Source organism: Notamacropus eugenii, chromosome 2 (genome assembly GCF_028372415.1).
Source record: "Notamacropus eugenii isolate mMacEug1 chromosome 2, mMacEug1.pri_v2, whole genome shotgun sequence".
In the NCBI taxonomy this organism is placed as follows: Eukaryota; Metazoa; Chordata; class Mammalia; order Diprotodontia; family Macropodidae; genus Notamacropus; species Notamacropus eugenii.
In genome coordinates, this window is record NC_092873.1 from 19,880,717 (window position 1) to 19,894,674 (window position 13,958).

The following is a 13,958-nucleotide window of genomic DNA, read 5'->3' on the forward strand; positions in this document are numbered from 1 at the left end:
TGTCAGATTCATCTTTCCCTTTCCCTCTCTTTCCTCCTGTTGTCTTTTTGGGTGTGTCTCTGGTTCCTGTCACTATTTTTCTCCATGTTTCTTTGTTCTTTCTGATTTATATCTCTACATTTCCCCCCTGTGTCTGCTTCTCCCTTTCTGACTCCTCTCCTCTCTCCTCTCCTTTTCTTCTCTCTCTCAGTCTCTGTTTCTCTCTCAGTGTTTTTGCCTCTCTCTTTCTCTCTGTCTCTTTCTCTCCCCTCTCCTTCTCCCTCTCTGTCTCCTCTCTGTCTCTCTTCTCTCTGTCTGTCTCTCTGTCTTTCTCCTCTCTGTCTCTCCTTTCTCTGTCTCTCTCTGTGTCTCTTTGTTTCTCTCTGTCTCTCTCTCTCCTCTCTGTCTCTGTCTCCTCTCTCTCCTCTCTCTGTCTCTTCTCTCTCTCTGTCTCTCTCTCCCTCCCTCCTCCTCTTTCCCTCCTGTCTCTTGGTGTCTTTTTTGTCTTTGTTTCCCCTTTTCTCTGTCCTTAAACCTGTCTCCCCCTTTCTTTTTGTCCCGGCGTCTCTCCTGTTTTTCTGTCTCCTTTCTTTCTTTCTTTCTTTCTTTCTTTCTTTCTTTCTTTCTTTCTTTCTTTCTTTCTTTCTTTCTTTCTTTCTTTCTTTCTTCCTTCCTTCCTTCCTTCCTTCCTTCCTTCCTTCCTTCCTTCCTTCCTTCCTTCCTTCCTTCCTTTCTCTCTCTCTCTCTCTCTCTCTCTCTCTCTTTCTTTCTTTCTTTTTTGCCTCTGTCTGCGTCTCTCTCTAACTTTTTCCCAATCTCTGTGACAATCTCCCAATAAAAACCAAGGCTGGTTTGTTTCCCAGGCGGTAGTCGCCGCGCGTCTCTCTCCGTGTGCTGCTTTCTCTCTCCGTGACCCCCACCGGCTGTTCCGTTGCCTCAGCGCCAGGAGCGCCAGGAGGAGAAGCTGGGGCATAGGGACAGAGGTGTCTGTACCTTCTGCTGGGCTCTTCTCGCCCCATCCTACGTGCTTGCACCTGGGTCCCTTGGGAGCGCCTCCCCTTCCCCCCCCCCCCCCCCCCGCCCCGTCAGCCAGCTTTCTAGCCCCGCGGGCCCTAAGTCCTCCCCGCCCTTCTTGGCACTGGGCATGCCCCGAGCCAGGGCTATATAAAGCCCGGGCGCCTTTAATCCCGACATTGGTATCAAGCCCAGAGCAGCCCAGGCCAGCGCAGGCCAGCGAGCAGTGCCGCCCCCCTGCTCACCCAGGTACCCCCGGCGCCCCCTGCTTGCGCGGGGCTGGCGAGAAGGGGAGGGGGTGGGAGCTGTGGAGGTGGGGGGTTCAGTTGGGGAGAGGCAGGGCTCAGGGCCTGGAGGTGGGGGAGTCTCCGGAGCGGAAGCTCCCAGAAAACAAGGCTAGAGTCCCTTGGAGGAGGCAGCCCGGCCCCTATCCAGATGCCCTGTCCCAGGCCCTGTAGTCCTCCAACTCGCCCACTTGGAGTAATAACCTAGCCCCCAAGGCAGCCTGAGTTCAGGTCTGTGATTCTACCAAGCAGGGGACCCAGAAGTCCCCATTCCCAGCCTAGTCACCTTCTTCTGTATTATCTGGAGGACACATTTGTTGTTCAAACCCCTAGAGACATCTCTCCCCTTTTGCAAAGGTATTTCCCAGGCTTAGTTCAGTCTTGAAAAATTCCCCTCAGGCTTTACCAGGAGGCGGCCCCAGTCCTGGACAGCAGTTCTGGGATTCGAGAACCTTGTGCCAACTCTGTGGCCCCAGGCTTGGCATCTGGGCAGAGAGAACTGCCAGGGCTTCAGTGTTTGGGGGTCGTTGGGTGGCATGTTCTGGACTGCGTCCATGATGGGTCATGCATTGCCCTCTCAGGCCCCTTGGCAGCTGCTTCCCCAGGCTAGCTGACCCTCCTTTCAGGTCATATCCAGCCTTTCCTCCACAGCCCCTAGCGGCTCACCTCTCGTGACAGGAGAGGCCATACCGTCCTCACCAGCAAGCAATACTCATCCTCAGCCATGTCCAGGGTTTGGGGGTCAGCTCTCCCCAGCCTCTCCTCTTTGAGGTCTGGTCCAGACCTTGACCCTTCTGAGCCCCAGAGCCAAGCAAGGAGAGAGGAATGGAGATGGGGGGGTGAAGGCAGGAGAAGAGCGCAGTGGGGGAGGGGATCTTTCCTGGCCCTCAGGAGCTCCAGGGGCTGCACCTGCCTTGCTGAAATCCTGTTCTCCCTAACCCTCTTCTCTCTCACACAGCCTATTCATCTGCAAGATGGTGAGTTCACTCTGTCCCCTCCCTCCTCCCTGGCCCCCTACCTCTGGCCCCAAGCACCTGAGGCCCAGAAGGTGGTCTCAGGCTCTGAGAGCCCTCTCCTCCCCAAGCTGGGGCTCAACTCCAGGGTTTCTCCCTCCACCAGAGCCCTCAAGATGATGTCTCCCAAGAGAAATGAAGGGAAGTATGGGGCCAAAGGGTTTCTTATCTGAAGAGCATTTGGTCCATTCTTTCCCATTAACCTCCTGCCACTTGTGAGGGGGACAGGGCAGGGCAGAATGTTCCCATTTGTCATGTGACACCCAGAGTGGGGAGAGCATTTGTTCACTCAAAATTGTGAGCAAGAGCTGGGGGAGAGGAGGGGCCACTCTCCTGACTTACAGAATCACACAATTTCCAAGTTGGGAGGACCTGAGAACATTCTGGTCCAGTAAAGATACTGATCTCAACAACACCTTTGGCAAGCAGCCATCCAGCCTTTGCTTGCAGACTTCTGGGGATGGGGAACTCACTACCTGAAGAAGCAGTCCTTTTGTACTGGATTCCATTGTTAAGGAGTTCTCTGCCATCAAGTCTACCCTTTCCATGCACTACTGTTCCATGCACTACTTTCCAGGACGGTTCTGCCCTCTGGGACCAAGCACAACACTCCTGACCCAGGGCTCTCTGTGCTCAGTGTGCCCAGTGGAGGGGAAAAGAGTGCTGGACTTGGAGCTGAAAAGATCTGGCTTCAGATGTCAAATCCTGCCATTGATATGAGGGCTCGATGACCCTGGGCAAGTCACTTTCTCTCTTGAGCCTCAGTTTCCTCATTTGTAAAATGAGAGTAGCACCACCTCACATGGCTGCATGTGACACTTCCTGTGAAGTGCTTTGCAGACTTTAAAATGCTGTGGCAATGACATCTCAGATCTGCCCTCCCCACAGAACCATAGATCTAGAGCTTGGAGGAACCTCAGAAGTCAGAGTCCAACATCCTCATTGTATATGGAGGAAAAGGAAGCCCAGAAGGGGCTTGTCTGAGGTCACTCAGCTGGAGTGGCAGAGCAGTAGGGGTCAGGAATCCAAGTTTAGCAGCCTTCGCCAGTCTAGAATTTAATAGTCCAGGGGATGACCTGAGGCTCACTTTGGTGAGGTGTCTGTCCCAGCTCCTTCAGCGGGCAAATATTGGAGATGGGATTTGAGCCAAGGTCTTCCTGGCTCTAAGTCTAGTCCCCTAGCTACTCAACCTTCCTCTCTGAGTTTGGTGTAAAACATTTCCCAAATTTAGTAAAAAACACAAAATCTAGTAGGAATACCCCTTCTGCAAAATACTTTGTAGCTGCCCATGTTCCTTTGTCAGGAGTCAATGGTGGTCTTAGACATCCTGCTATTCACCTTTCCTTTTCCCTTGGGAGGTCACACACCCTCTCAGGATGAAAGATAAAGGGCCATTTCTTCTTGCACCCTCTTGCCACCTGTGTGGGTGAGCCCCCTCCCCTCTCTGAGCCCCAGTTACCTTTTCTACAAAATAATAAGGTTGGTTTCGTGTGCCTATCAGCCCCAGCTCAACCTCTGCACATAGTAGGTGCCTAATAAATGTTTAAAGGCTTAATCCATCCTGCTTCTGGATCCCTAGGGTCCCCCCCTCCTCCTCCTGGTCAGCCTCCCTGATCAGGTTCCCCAACGTCTGTTCTGTCATTGGATCCCCCATTCTGCCTCTCCCTTTCCCCTCCTGCCCAACCCGAACCTCTCCCCATGAAGGTTTCTCTAGATCAGCTGCCCCCAGAACTGGCCCTCCCTGTGCCTGCCAAGGACTCAGAGGAAGAAGGGGATGGGGAGCAGCATGGGAGCCCAGAGCTGCCCCCGAAAGGACCCCTCTTGGGCTCCTGGAACCAGGATGTGAACCTGACCTGTAAGAGCTCCCCTGAAGAGGGCACTGCCCTGGCATGGACCACCTTCTACTACAACTTGTTACAGAGCTGCTTGCAGCAGGCAGGCCTGCCTGAGACTGTGGATCGAAGCCTAGAGCCTCACCCAGGTGAGCCTCCAAACCCTAGGGATGCCCAGGGGACAGAGAGAGCTGCCGTCAGTAAAGGTCCTGGCTCTGAAAAATCCCTCCATGCAGAGATAGGAACAGCCCCAAGGCCCCGACCCTCAGGGGGACAGAGCAAGATGCAGGCCAGGCAGCAGGGGCAATGCCCACAGAATGGATCTGGGAGAGTTGGTTCTGTCCCTTTTCCTCCTACAGCCTCAGTTCCCCTCTGCTCACTTCCTATAGTGGTTTAGGTGCCACTGTTCTCTCAGAGAGCATACAAGACTGGTCGGCACATCACGGGAAAAGAGGATGGGGAGGAAGGTTGGCTTGGGTGGCAGGGGACAGGTGACAGGAGAAGACCAACCAGACAGTGGCATTCTCTTCCTTTCTCCCAAGGCTGCCCTGGGGTGGAGGTGACTATGTGTATTCTGGCCTCACCAAGTTCCTACTTCTCTGTGCTGCTGGAGGGTGGAGCCCAGAGCCCAGGTAAGAGATAGGTGAGTCGGGTCTAGAAGCTGACTCAGGCCAGGGAGTTCTGGCCTCAGGTCCCAGCCCAGCCCTTCCTTCCCTTCCCCCACTCCCCACATGGCAGAGTTGACCTATAGAAAGGGCAGGCAAAGCCAGGCCCCGGCCATGTCCCAAAATACCCAAGCCAGGCAGCTGCTAGCCATTTCTGACCAGACAGCTGGAGATTCCACCCCTGGGGGTGGGCCATGCTGGTGATGGTGGAGACCAGGGAAGCATTCTTGAAGGGGGTGCTGTGGAAAGAGACCATCGTTACGCTGAGGGGGAGGGGGAAGGTGGAGAGGGGGTGTGTGTCAGGGCGCAACTAACACACCCTTTCCTTCCTCAAAGCCAGTGTTCAGAGGCAGTCTGGATACAAATCCCAGCTCTGCCAGCCAGTCAACAAGGATTTATTAAGTACCTCCTATAAGCTATATACCAGGCACTGTGCTAAGGGCCCTGCCCTTTAGGACAAGAGGTAGACAGTATACTAGGCACTAACAGAAAGAAGGCATTAGTGTTAATGTGCTGTTTGACTTTGGACTAGTCTCAGTTTTCCCATCTGTAAAACAAAGGAATTGGCCTAGATAATCTCTAAAGTCGTTGCCATCTAAATCTATGATCCTGGCCCCTCTTCACAAGCAACCCCTCCACCTCCCCATCATCATTTCTCCCTCTCTTCTACTCCAGGAAACATGCTGTTGTGTCTTTCTCCATCCTGGCTGAGTAAAGTGCCCATAGCTGGAAAACCAGGGGAATCGGCCCTGCTGGTCTCCAAGGCTGTGACATTCCATCCAGGGGGACTTACCTTCCTGGTGGAGTTTGCCCCCCCACGGCGGGTCACCTACTTCCTAGGGGAGTTGGGACCGAGGTCTGGCCGAGGCCGGGAAGTGGCAGAGTTGAGCAGGGATCTGGGCTGCCCCACGGGAAGCTCAGCAGAGCTAGCCCGCCTTCTGGAGGACCGGCTACTTACTAGGCAACTTCTGGCACAAGGAGACAAGGTGGCTGTACCTGCCACTCTGGCCTTGACGTACAAGCCCCCCCAGCTGTTGCGGGTCCAGGCTTGGACCCAGAGCCTGCGGCAGGTGGAGCTCAGTGACAAGGAGGGGCAAGAGAGGCTGGTGAAAGACAAAGTGGAGGCCTTTCTCCGCCTTAGAGCTCTGGGAGATGCCCACCAGGTACTAAGGACTCTGGGGATTGGATGAGGAGGGAGAACTAGTCTTGGGATGGTGATGGAGAGAATGCGTGGTAGAAACAGCCTTGGGTTGAGAGTTAGGAGCCATGGCTTTGTCCCCTAACTAGAGGAGTGACCTTGGGCAAACTAGTTAAACTGAAAATATGCATTAAGTGCCTGCTGGGTGCCAGGTACTCAGTTAAACACTGGGGACAAGAAAAAAGGAGAAGCATGGTCCACACCCTCAAGGAGCTCCCAGTATAACAGGGAGACACCATACACAAAACTACCTATGTGTAAGATGTATACAGCATAAATGAGAGATCAACTCCAAGGGTGGGGGGGGGGGGTGTGGGGAGAAAGACTAGCAAAAATTCTACAGAAGGGGAGCAGGGGGAGCCTTTGAGGCAGGGGAATCAGCCAGTGAAAAGTCACTCAACTTCTGGGGACCTTAGTTTCCTCACCTGTAAAATGGAGGGGTAGGTCTCCGAGGCCTCGGAAGGCTTTCCCAGCCCTAAGTTTATGAGCCTCTGACCTGTCCTACATGTGTCAGAGGATGGTGGTGAGGATTCGAGAAAAGATAGTGAACCTCAAATGCTCTGAAAGATATAGATGATACCAATGAGCTGAGGGCCCTGAAGGTGCAGAGATGGGGCTGGCAAGATTCTTAGGAGGGTGGCCCTTTGTAAACCTTCCAGTGTCCAGAAGCTACAGTGGCAATCGTAACCATTTGGGGAAAACACACAATGGAGAGAATGAGCAAGGCAGTAAGACCTGAGTTCTAATCTTACCACTTGTACTTCTTGGCTGGAGGACATTAGGTCGGTCACAACCTCCCTGAGGCTCAGTTGCCTTTGTCTCCTGAGTGGTTATTGGGAGTAAGCTGACACAGCTAAAGTGCCCTGAGATCTGGGTTCAAATCCTGACTTTGCCACTTATCTGTGGGACTTTGGGCAACTCACCGAACTTCTCTAAGACTCAGTTTCCCCACTGTAAAAATGAAGGGGTTGGGCTAGATATAGCTGCACTGTATCAGTTGGTATTAGTACTGGTGGGGTTTGCTTTCCATTTTGAGGTGGGGTGAGAGGCATGGCAGGGCTCCACTCTGATCAAGAGATGAAGGGAGATGGGAAAGGTAGGGCAAGAGGTCTAGGCACCTCCCGAATGTCCACCTGCCTCCTCAGGTGGCAGTAAAGCCTTCAGGCTGGCGCTGGCGTGGGTCCCAGGTCATGAGCCTGCACCCAAGATCAGAACCAGAGGCAGTGGTTCAAGCAGTGCTGGCCCTGCTGGAAAAACTGGAGGAGGAGGAAAGCATCCTTGTGGAGGCTGTGTGTCCTCCAGCCCGGATCCTGCATCCAGATGCCCCTGGGAGCCTCACTCGCCAGCCAGGTGAGAGCTGGGCCTGGGCCCTTCCCTGCCACTTCCCTCCTCAGTCCCCTAGCCTGTCTTCCCTACCACTAGAGAGACCTTGGTCACAGACTCACACCTCCTGCTTTCTAGCTTTGTGGCCCTGAGCTTCAACTTCCTCAGCTGTAGGGATTTTCCTCAGCCCCAGGACTATGAACATGTGTGCTGTAAGTCGATAGGGTGTTAGTTTCAAATCCCGACTCAGACATTTGACTAGCAGGTATATTCATACAGATCCTTCTAAAAGCCTCAGTTTCCTCATCTGCAAAATGGGGACACCACTCACTGGAGAGGCAATGTAGTGAGCAGATGGAGAGCTAGTCTGGGTTCAGAGCCTGCCTCTGGCACATACAAGCCACGGAACTTGGACAAATAATTGTGGGTCTCAAGTGACTCTCTAGGATTAAGCTGCCAGGGAGTGGTCAGTCCACCTTGGAGGAAGGAGAACCCACACCAGGAGTTCTATTCACCCAAACAAAACAACAACAAAAATCTCAGGTCCCAGTACGGAAGAAGAAGACAGGTGCCTGGCAGTTCTCCTTGGGCCATGAGACAAGAAGTTCGTAAGGAGCTTTACAGTCGTGTCATTTAGGATCTTTATTCTCCTTTTTGCCAGAGCTGGCCATTCGGGCCTGTGCTGTGGTGTGCAGGACTCAGGGTGATCAGCCTCTGATGAGCCAGGTAAGGAAGGGTACTCCCAATGGGGATACAGAGGAACCCCAGGATTCTTCAGTCTTTCAGGGGACCTGAGGATCAGCCTATGGCTGATTGCCCATTGCTGCCCAGAGGAGGATCCCCAGGTTTAAGCAGCCTCATGCAGGGCAGCTGGAGGGAGGAGGGGGACAGGGAGAAGCTTCTGGAGGGGAGCATCCAAGGCACAATTTGAACTCAGAGCCCCTAATCCCAGAGCCAGGCCTCTTTCCCTCTCTCTATCCCAGGACCCTCTTGTGGCAAGAAGTCTATGCTTGTTTTTCTAGAAAAAAGGAATTTGGCTTAGATGAGGGTCCCTAAATTTGTGAGTCTGGGTGTGGGCTTCTGATAGGTAGTGGGCCTGGAAGAATGGGTAGAATTCGGCTAGGTGGACAGCAGAGGGCTGGAGAAAAGCCTTTCAGGCAGAAGGCACTGTGATTTGGAACAGAAACGCTATTTGGGCCGACTTTCTCATTTTCCCAGTGGGAAGTGGAGTAGGGTCCAGTGACTTGCCCCATGTGCTGGGGACAGAATGGAGGTTGGTGTGGCCACAGAGCTCACTTAGGGAAGGACCCAGTAAGGAGAAAGTTAGGAAGGGAGGTTGGGACCAGACCAACAGGCCCTGAATGCCAGGTGAAGCATTTACTCTCTGGGCAATGGGGAGCCAATGAGTCTCTGAGGGCAGAAATAGAGAAAGAAGGAGGGGAGAGCACCCATAGTCCAGACGTTCATCCTTCTCTGGACTCTGGAGCTCCAGCTCCCAGGTTGAGGAGGAGAGGGCTGAGCACCCACCCTGGCCGGCCCCCAGGTGGTGTGCAGCGTGGGCCGTCCAGAGCAGCCCCTGCGGCACCAAGTTGCCCTGATGCAGAGCCTGGACACTGCTCTGGCAGCATGCGGGCTGAGTGAGCCGGCCACTGTGGAAGCGCTGCGGTGCCGGGTGCGGGAGGCAGCCGAAGCCGCGCTGGCAGCCGTGCTGGAGCTCGAGGCCTCGCTGAGCCCTGAGCAGCGGGGTGGGCGCCAGGCGCAGACAGACGTCCTCGGTGAGTCGCGGGCCTTTGGGATCTTTGGAGGTGCCCCAGGCCTCTGCACCCACTTTGGGTTGCTCCAGGAGCTTCCGAGGGCCAAGACCTCCGGGGCTGGGGGGCGATCCAGGGTGACCCCGCCTCGCTGAGCTCCTGCTCTTTCTTGCCTGGGCAGGAGTGGACTTGGCGCTGACACCCGTGGGCCCCGGAGGCTCACTGAGCCCTGTGCTCCTGGAGCTCAATAGCTGCCTGTGCCTAGAGGCCTGCGGGCTCCTGGAGGGACAATGGGCCCGGCGGGGCCGGCGTTCCCAGTGGGCAGCCGCGGGACCCCTGGTGGAGACCATGCTGCGGCGCTCGGCGCGCCACCTCATGGAGGGCAAGCATCTGCTGGTGGTGGGCGCGGGCGGCTACAGCAAAAAGTTCGTGTGGGAGGCCGCCCGGGACTACGGGCTCAAGGTGAGGGGGCGGGTCCATGCAGCTGCCGAGCCAATGGAGGCAAGGCCTGAGGGCGGGGGCGTGGTCAGAGCCGGGGTCTCTACAGGTAGGGCACCCAAAGAGGTGTGGGCGTCGGCCGAAGCCAGGGTCTGTAACTGGTGGGACTATGGAGAGAGGGTAACCCTGGGCACTGGGCGTGGCTGACCCGGAGAGAAAGGGACGTCCAAGGCGTGTCCCAAACATCTAGAGTTTTGCGTGGCCCCAAGGACTGCATGCATCGATAAATCCCAGAACTGAGATCTAACCCTCACCTTTTCCAGAGGTGGTGGAGGTGGGCAGTGATTCTTCTAAGATCCCAGCAGGGAGGTCTGACAGAGGGCCTACCCCAGGGAGCTCATGGTCAGGCTAGGGAGGCAGCTTTGCTATGACACAGACTGATAAAATACTCCGAAGGAGAAGCTTCCCTCTGCTGGGTCTTGGAGGATGATGATGATGATGCTAGAAAGATAGAGTCCTAGAATCTCAGGGCGTCAGAGTGAGAGGTAACCTCAAAGGCATCTGAATCTAACCTCTGCTGTGGCTCCCAAAGTCTTGTCCCCCCAGTGCTGGGGAACTTAGGACTTCCTGCAGCAGTCCCCTGCCCTCGGGCCTCTCTGCTGTCCCACCCCAGGGCTCTCAGAGCAACTCTCTGCAGCCTGAGTCACTTTAGCTCTGGCTGAGCTGTCAGATCCTCAGAGCTGCCATCTTCCTCTTTACTCACCCAAACTATCTCTTGCCTTCGTGCTCCAAACAATCCTTGTGTGTCATGGCTTCCAGGAAGGAACAAAGGAAGGAAACAATCATTTATGAAGCCCCTACTATGTGCCAGGCACTGTGCTAAGTGCTTTACAAATATTATCTCATTTGATCCTCACCACAACCCAGGAAGGTAGGCGCTATTATTATCCCCATTTTACGGATGAGAAAACTGAGGCAAGCAGCAGTTAACTAGGTTACACATGTCGCACAGGGTCACACAGCTGAGGCTGAACTGGAGCGCAGGTCTTTCTGTCCCCAGGCTCAGAGCTCTAGGCACCGCACAGGGAGGTACAAAATTCCAGGCTGAAACTCCTGCCCTTTGGGCTGGTGAGCAGGGAGGGGATGAGAGAGGGCTGGTCTGGCAGGGGAGGCCACACTCTCCATCATCTGTTCTCACAGATCCACCTGATCGAGTCAGATCCCAACCATTTTGCCTCTCAACTGGTCCAAACCTTCATCCACTTTGATGTGACTGAACACCGTCGGGATGAAGAGAATGCCCGCCATCTGGCAGAGCTGGTTCAGGCCCGAGGCCTGCAGCTGGATGGATGCCTCTCTTATTGGGATGACTGCCTGGTGCTGACGGCCTTGCTGTGCAAGGAGCTGGGTCTCCGGGGCTGCTCCCCAGCTGCCATGAGCCTGGCAAAGCAGAAGAGCCAGACACAGACTCATCTGCTGCGCTGCCGCAGCCCTCGCTGGCCTGCCCCTTCCCTCTATGCGGTTCCCTGCTGCCCGCTGGAGGAGCCGCAGGATGTGGAGCGCGCTGCTAGGCTGGTGCCCCTTCCTGGGGTCATGAAACTGGAATTCGGAGCAGGGGCTGTGGGTGTGCGACTGGTAGAAGATGCCTCTCAGTGCCAGGCCCACTTTGCTAAGATCTCACAGGACCTGCAGGGGGAGGCTGACCACCCGGGCATTGGGCTGGGCTGGGGCAATGCTATGCTGCTGATGGAGTTCGTTTCAGGCACAGAGCACGATGTAGACGTAGTGATATTCGCTGGGAGGCTGCTGGGGGCCTTTGTCTCTGACAATGGCCCCACCCGCCTCCCGGCCTTCACTGAGACTGCAGCCTGCATGCCCACGGGACTGGCGCCGGAGCGGGAAGCCCAGCTGATCCAGGCCGCCTACCAGTGCTGCCTGGGTTGTGGGCTGCTGGACGGCGTCTTCAACGTTGAGATGAAACTGACAGCTTCGGGTCCTCGGCTGATCGAGATCAATCCCCGCATGGGTGGCTTCTACCTGCGGGACTGGATCCAGGAGCTGTATGGGGTCGACCTGCTGCTGGCGGCCGCCATGGTGGCCTGTGGCATCCCGCCCGCCCTGCCCGCCCGTCCCAGAGCCCGAGCCCATCTGGTGGGGGTCATGTGTGTAGTATCCCAGCACCTGCAGGCGCTGAGCTCCACTGCCAGCCGGGAGGCTCTCCAGGCCCTGCACGAGCGGGGCCTCATCCGCCTCAACCTGCTGGAGGAGGAGCTGATACCTGGAGAGTATGAGGAGCCTTACTGCAGTGTAGCCTGCGCGGGCAGCAGCCCCACTGAGGCCCGACAGCGCCTGCTAGGGCTCTGCCAGGGCCTGGGCATCGACTCCCCAAACTATCCTGTAGCTCATTTCTTGTCTCATTTCAAATAGCAGTGGAAGGTGGGGGGAGGGGCCCTAGGGCCAGGCCATCCTTAGCTGGGAAGGAAGAGGGGGTGGATTCTCGGACCCGAGAGGAAAGGAGTGGGGTTCCAGGAAACCGTCTGTCCTGGGGTTCTCCATAGAATCCAGCCTTGGCTGGGAAAGGCAGGGGTGGAGCCCAGCGATTCCAAGAGAAGATATTGAGGTTCAGGAAGCCAGGGGGGCTGAGGAGAAGGAAGGCGGAGGGAGAGAACTCGGCTCCTTCCCATCTTTAGCTTGGCGCGGCTAAGTAGACCTCTCTGCGGCCAAGCTGAACCTGATCTTTGACTTCTGGATAAAAGTTTGGAAGGCAGCCCTCATATTTCCCGCCACGGGCTCTACCAGGGGATAAGTGACTGCCCAAGGTCCCAGGGGTCTAAGAGCTAGGCCTTGAACCCAGACCTCCTCACTACATCAACCATCTCCCAGCAGCCTCTCGGCCCAGCTGGCCCCCTCACCCGCTGCCTATTCCACCTCTCAGGTCCTCTGGGCCCTTCTTTTCCTCCCCATGGTGGCCTGTGGCGCACAATGCCTCTCAAACCTGGAGCTGCTTTTTCCTCTTTCCTCCCTGCTGGCTGGAATGAACACCCTGTGGCAGCCCCTCACCACCCCAAGGCCAGATCGGATCCCTCTCATTCTCCAAAACAGCAATGATCCAGGACAGACTTTCCCATCTCCAATTCTCACTGAGTCCTGGGAGGGATGCTGTATAAGAATCGTTCCTTTCATGCTACATTGACGGTCCCCGGGCAGAGATGTACCTCTAAAACAGAGAGGATTCTGGGAAGAGGGTGGCCATGGCCCCTAAGTCACGGACTGTGCTTGGGAGAAACCCCACAGCTGTCAGTGACTAGACTCAGAAATCCAGAACTCCTTCCTTCTCCCCCTAGCCAGGACTCAGTCCCTGTGCTAACAAGTCTGGGAGTCGGTACTTTTGGGGGACCTGCCTGCTTTGGCCATCGTAGAAATTCATAGCTTTATCTCTGCTCGTTAGCCTCGCCCCCTAGTCTACCTGCCTTCTACCTGTACTAAAAGTCTCATTTTCAAGGTCAGTGTTAATGACTTGGCTGCCCATTGGGAGCATCTCGGCTCCCACGGGAAGCCCCTCCCCAGTAAAAACCAGCTTACAGCTGCAGAGACCCAGAGTCCATACTGCTTCTGCCAACCTGCTTCTAGTCCAGAGGTCACTTTAAGAGAGCCTAAAGTCCTAAGCTGGAAGTAGGGTCCAAGCAATCCCCTCCTTGGAAAAGGAGGCTCAGAGGGAAAGGGGCTAGCCCAGGTCTCAGGCTAGGTGCAGAGTATCTCCTGGGACTCAGCCCCAGTAGACCTACCAGAGCATCTAATCCAACCCTCTCATTTTGCAAATGAAGAAATTGAGGTCCAGAGAGGGACGGGGCAAAGCTAATGAGGGGGCAAAGCTGGGTCTCTTAGCTCCAGGCTCTGCCCTCTCCCCTTCCCTGGAGTGACCCTCCCTGGGCTCATCGAAGTCCCCATCACCCTGGAGGGCCCTACTTGCTGCCTGCACCTCTAGTCTTAGGTTCGCAGAAAACACGGAGGCGCCCCTTTAAGCAATCTTCGCCTCTGAACTTGTCTCCATGACGTCACCCCATCCTTGGCAACGCTCCCAGCAGAGAAGTCACCCAGGGAGCCCGCAAGCCGGCCAGGGACCGAGTCGACTGCTGCGCCTGCGCCAACGTGTTTGTTTTTGTACTTTTTAAATTCTCTTGCTGTAGCTTTCGGAGAAGAGACCCTGGTAAATAAAGTCGCGGTGAAGGTCCCCGAGTCTGGCACTGATTCTCAGCCGCCCAAAGAGCGCTCTCTACAGTCCCGGCCCACTTTCTTCTTCCGGGGAGGGGTGAAGATTATTAGGGAGGGATGACAAGGGGAGAGGGTGGGGTACTGGGGAGTGGTGGAGCTGCACTGCCAACCTAGTCATCCAATCCACCAAACATTTATTAAGCGCCTACTGTGTGCCCGGGGGCTAAGCTCTGGGGATACAATTAATAA

General features: G+C 55.6%; 1 protein-coding gene across 3 annotated transcripts; it reads left to right on the forward strand.

Annotated features, from left to right (window-relative positions):
* The first annotated feature begins 1,143 nt into the window (after window positions 1-1,143).
* On the forward strand, window positions 1,144-13,728 carry CARNS1 (carnosine synthase 1). Of its 3 annotated transcripts, XM_072639287.1 has the most exons (10): window positions 1,159-1,242; window positions 2,236-2,254; window positions 3,995-4,271; window positions 4,665-4,754; window positions 5,463-5,950; window positions 7,131-7,335; window positions 7,970-8,034; window positions 8,852-9,083; window positions 9,241-9,521; window positions 10,698-13,728. In XM_072639287.1, exons 2-10 carry the CDS (start codon window positions 2,252-2,254, stop codon window positions 11,922-11,924), a joined length of 2,868 nt encoding a protein of 955 aa, XP_072495388.1. In that variant the 5' UTR covers window positions 1,159-1,242; window positions 2,236-2,251; the 3' UTR covers window positions 11,925-13,728. The 3 variants fall into 3 exon arrangements, with proteins under 3 accessions (XP_072495387.1, XP_072495388.1, XP_072495389.1); XM_072639286.1 differs by having other exon boundaries at window positions 1,144-1,242; window positions 2,236-4,271; XM_072639288.1 differs by lacking the exons at window positions 1,159-1,242; window positions 2,236-2,254; window positions 3,995-4,271 and having other exon boundaries at window positions 4,663-4,765.
* Window positions 13,729-13,958: the final 230 nt, after the last annotated feature.

Excerpts from the sequence above, each read along its gene's own strand:
- CARNS1 (XM_072639286.1), top strand. The coding sequence starts at position 3,989 with ATGAAGGTTTCTCTAGATCAGCTGCCCCCAGAACTGGCCCTCCCTGTG. Across the intron at positions 4,755-5,462 it reads GGGTGGAGCCCAGAGCCCAG|GAAACATGCTGTTGTGTCTT; the intron begins GTAAGAGATAGG and ends CTTCTACTCCAG. Across the intron at positions 9,522-10,697 it reads CCCGGGACTACGGGCTCAAG|ATCCACCTGATCGAGTCAGA; the intron begins GTGAGGGGGCGG and ends CTGTTCTCACAG.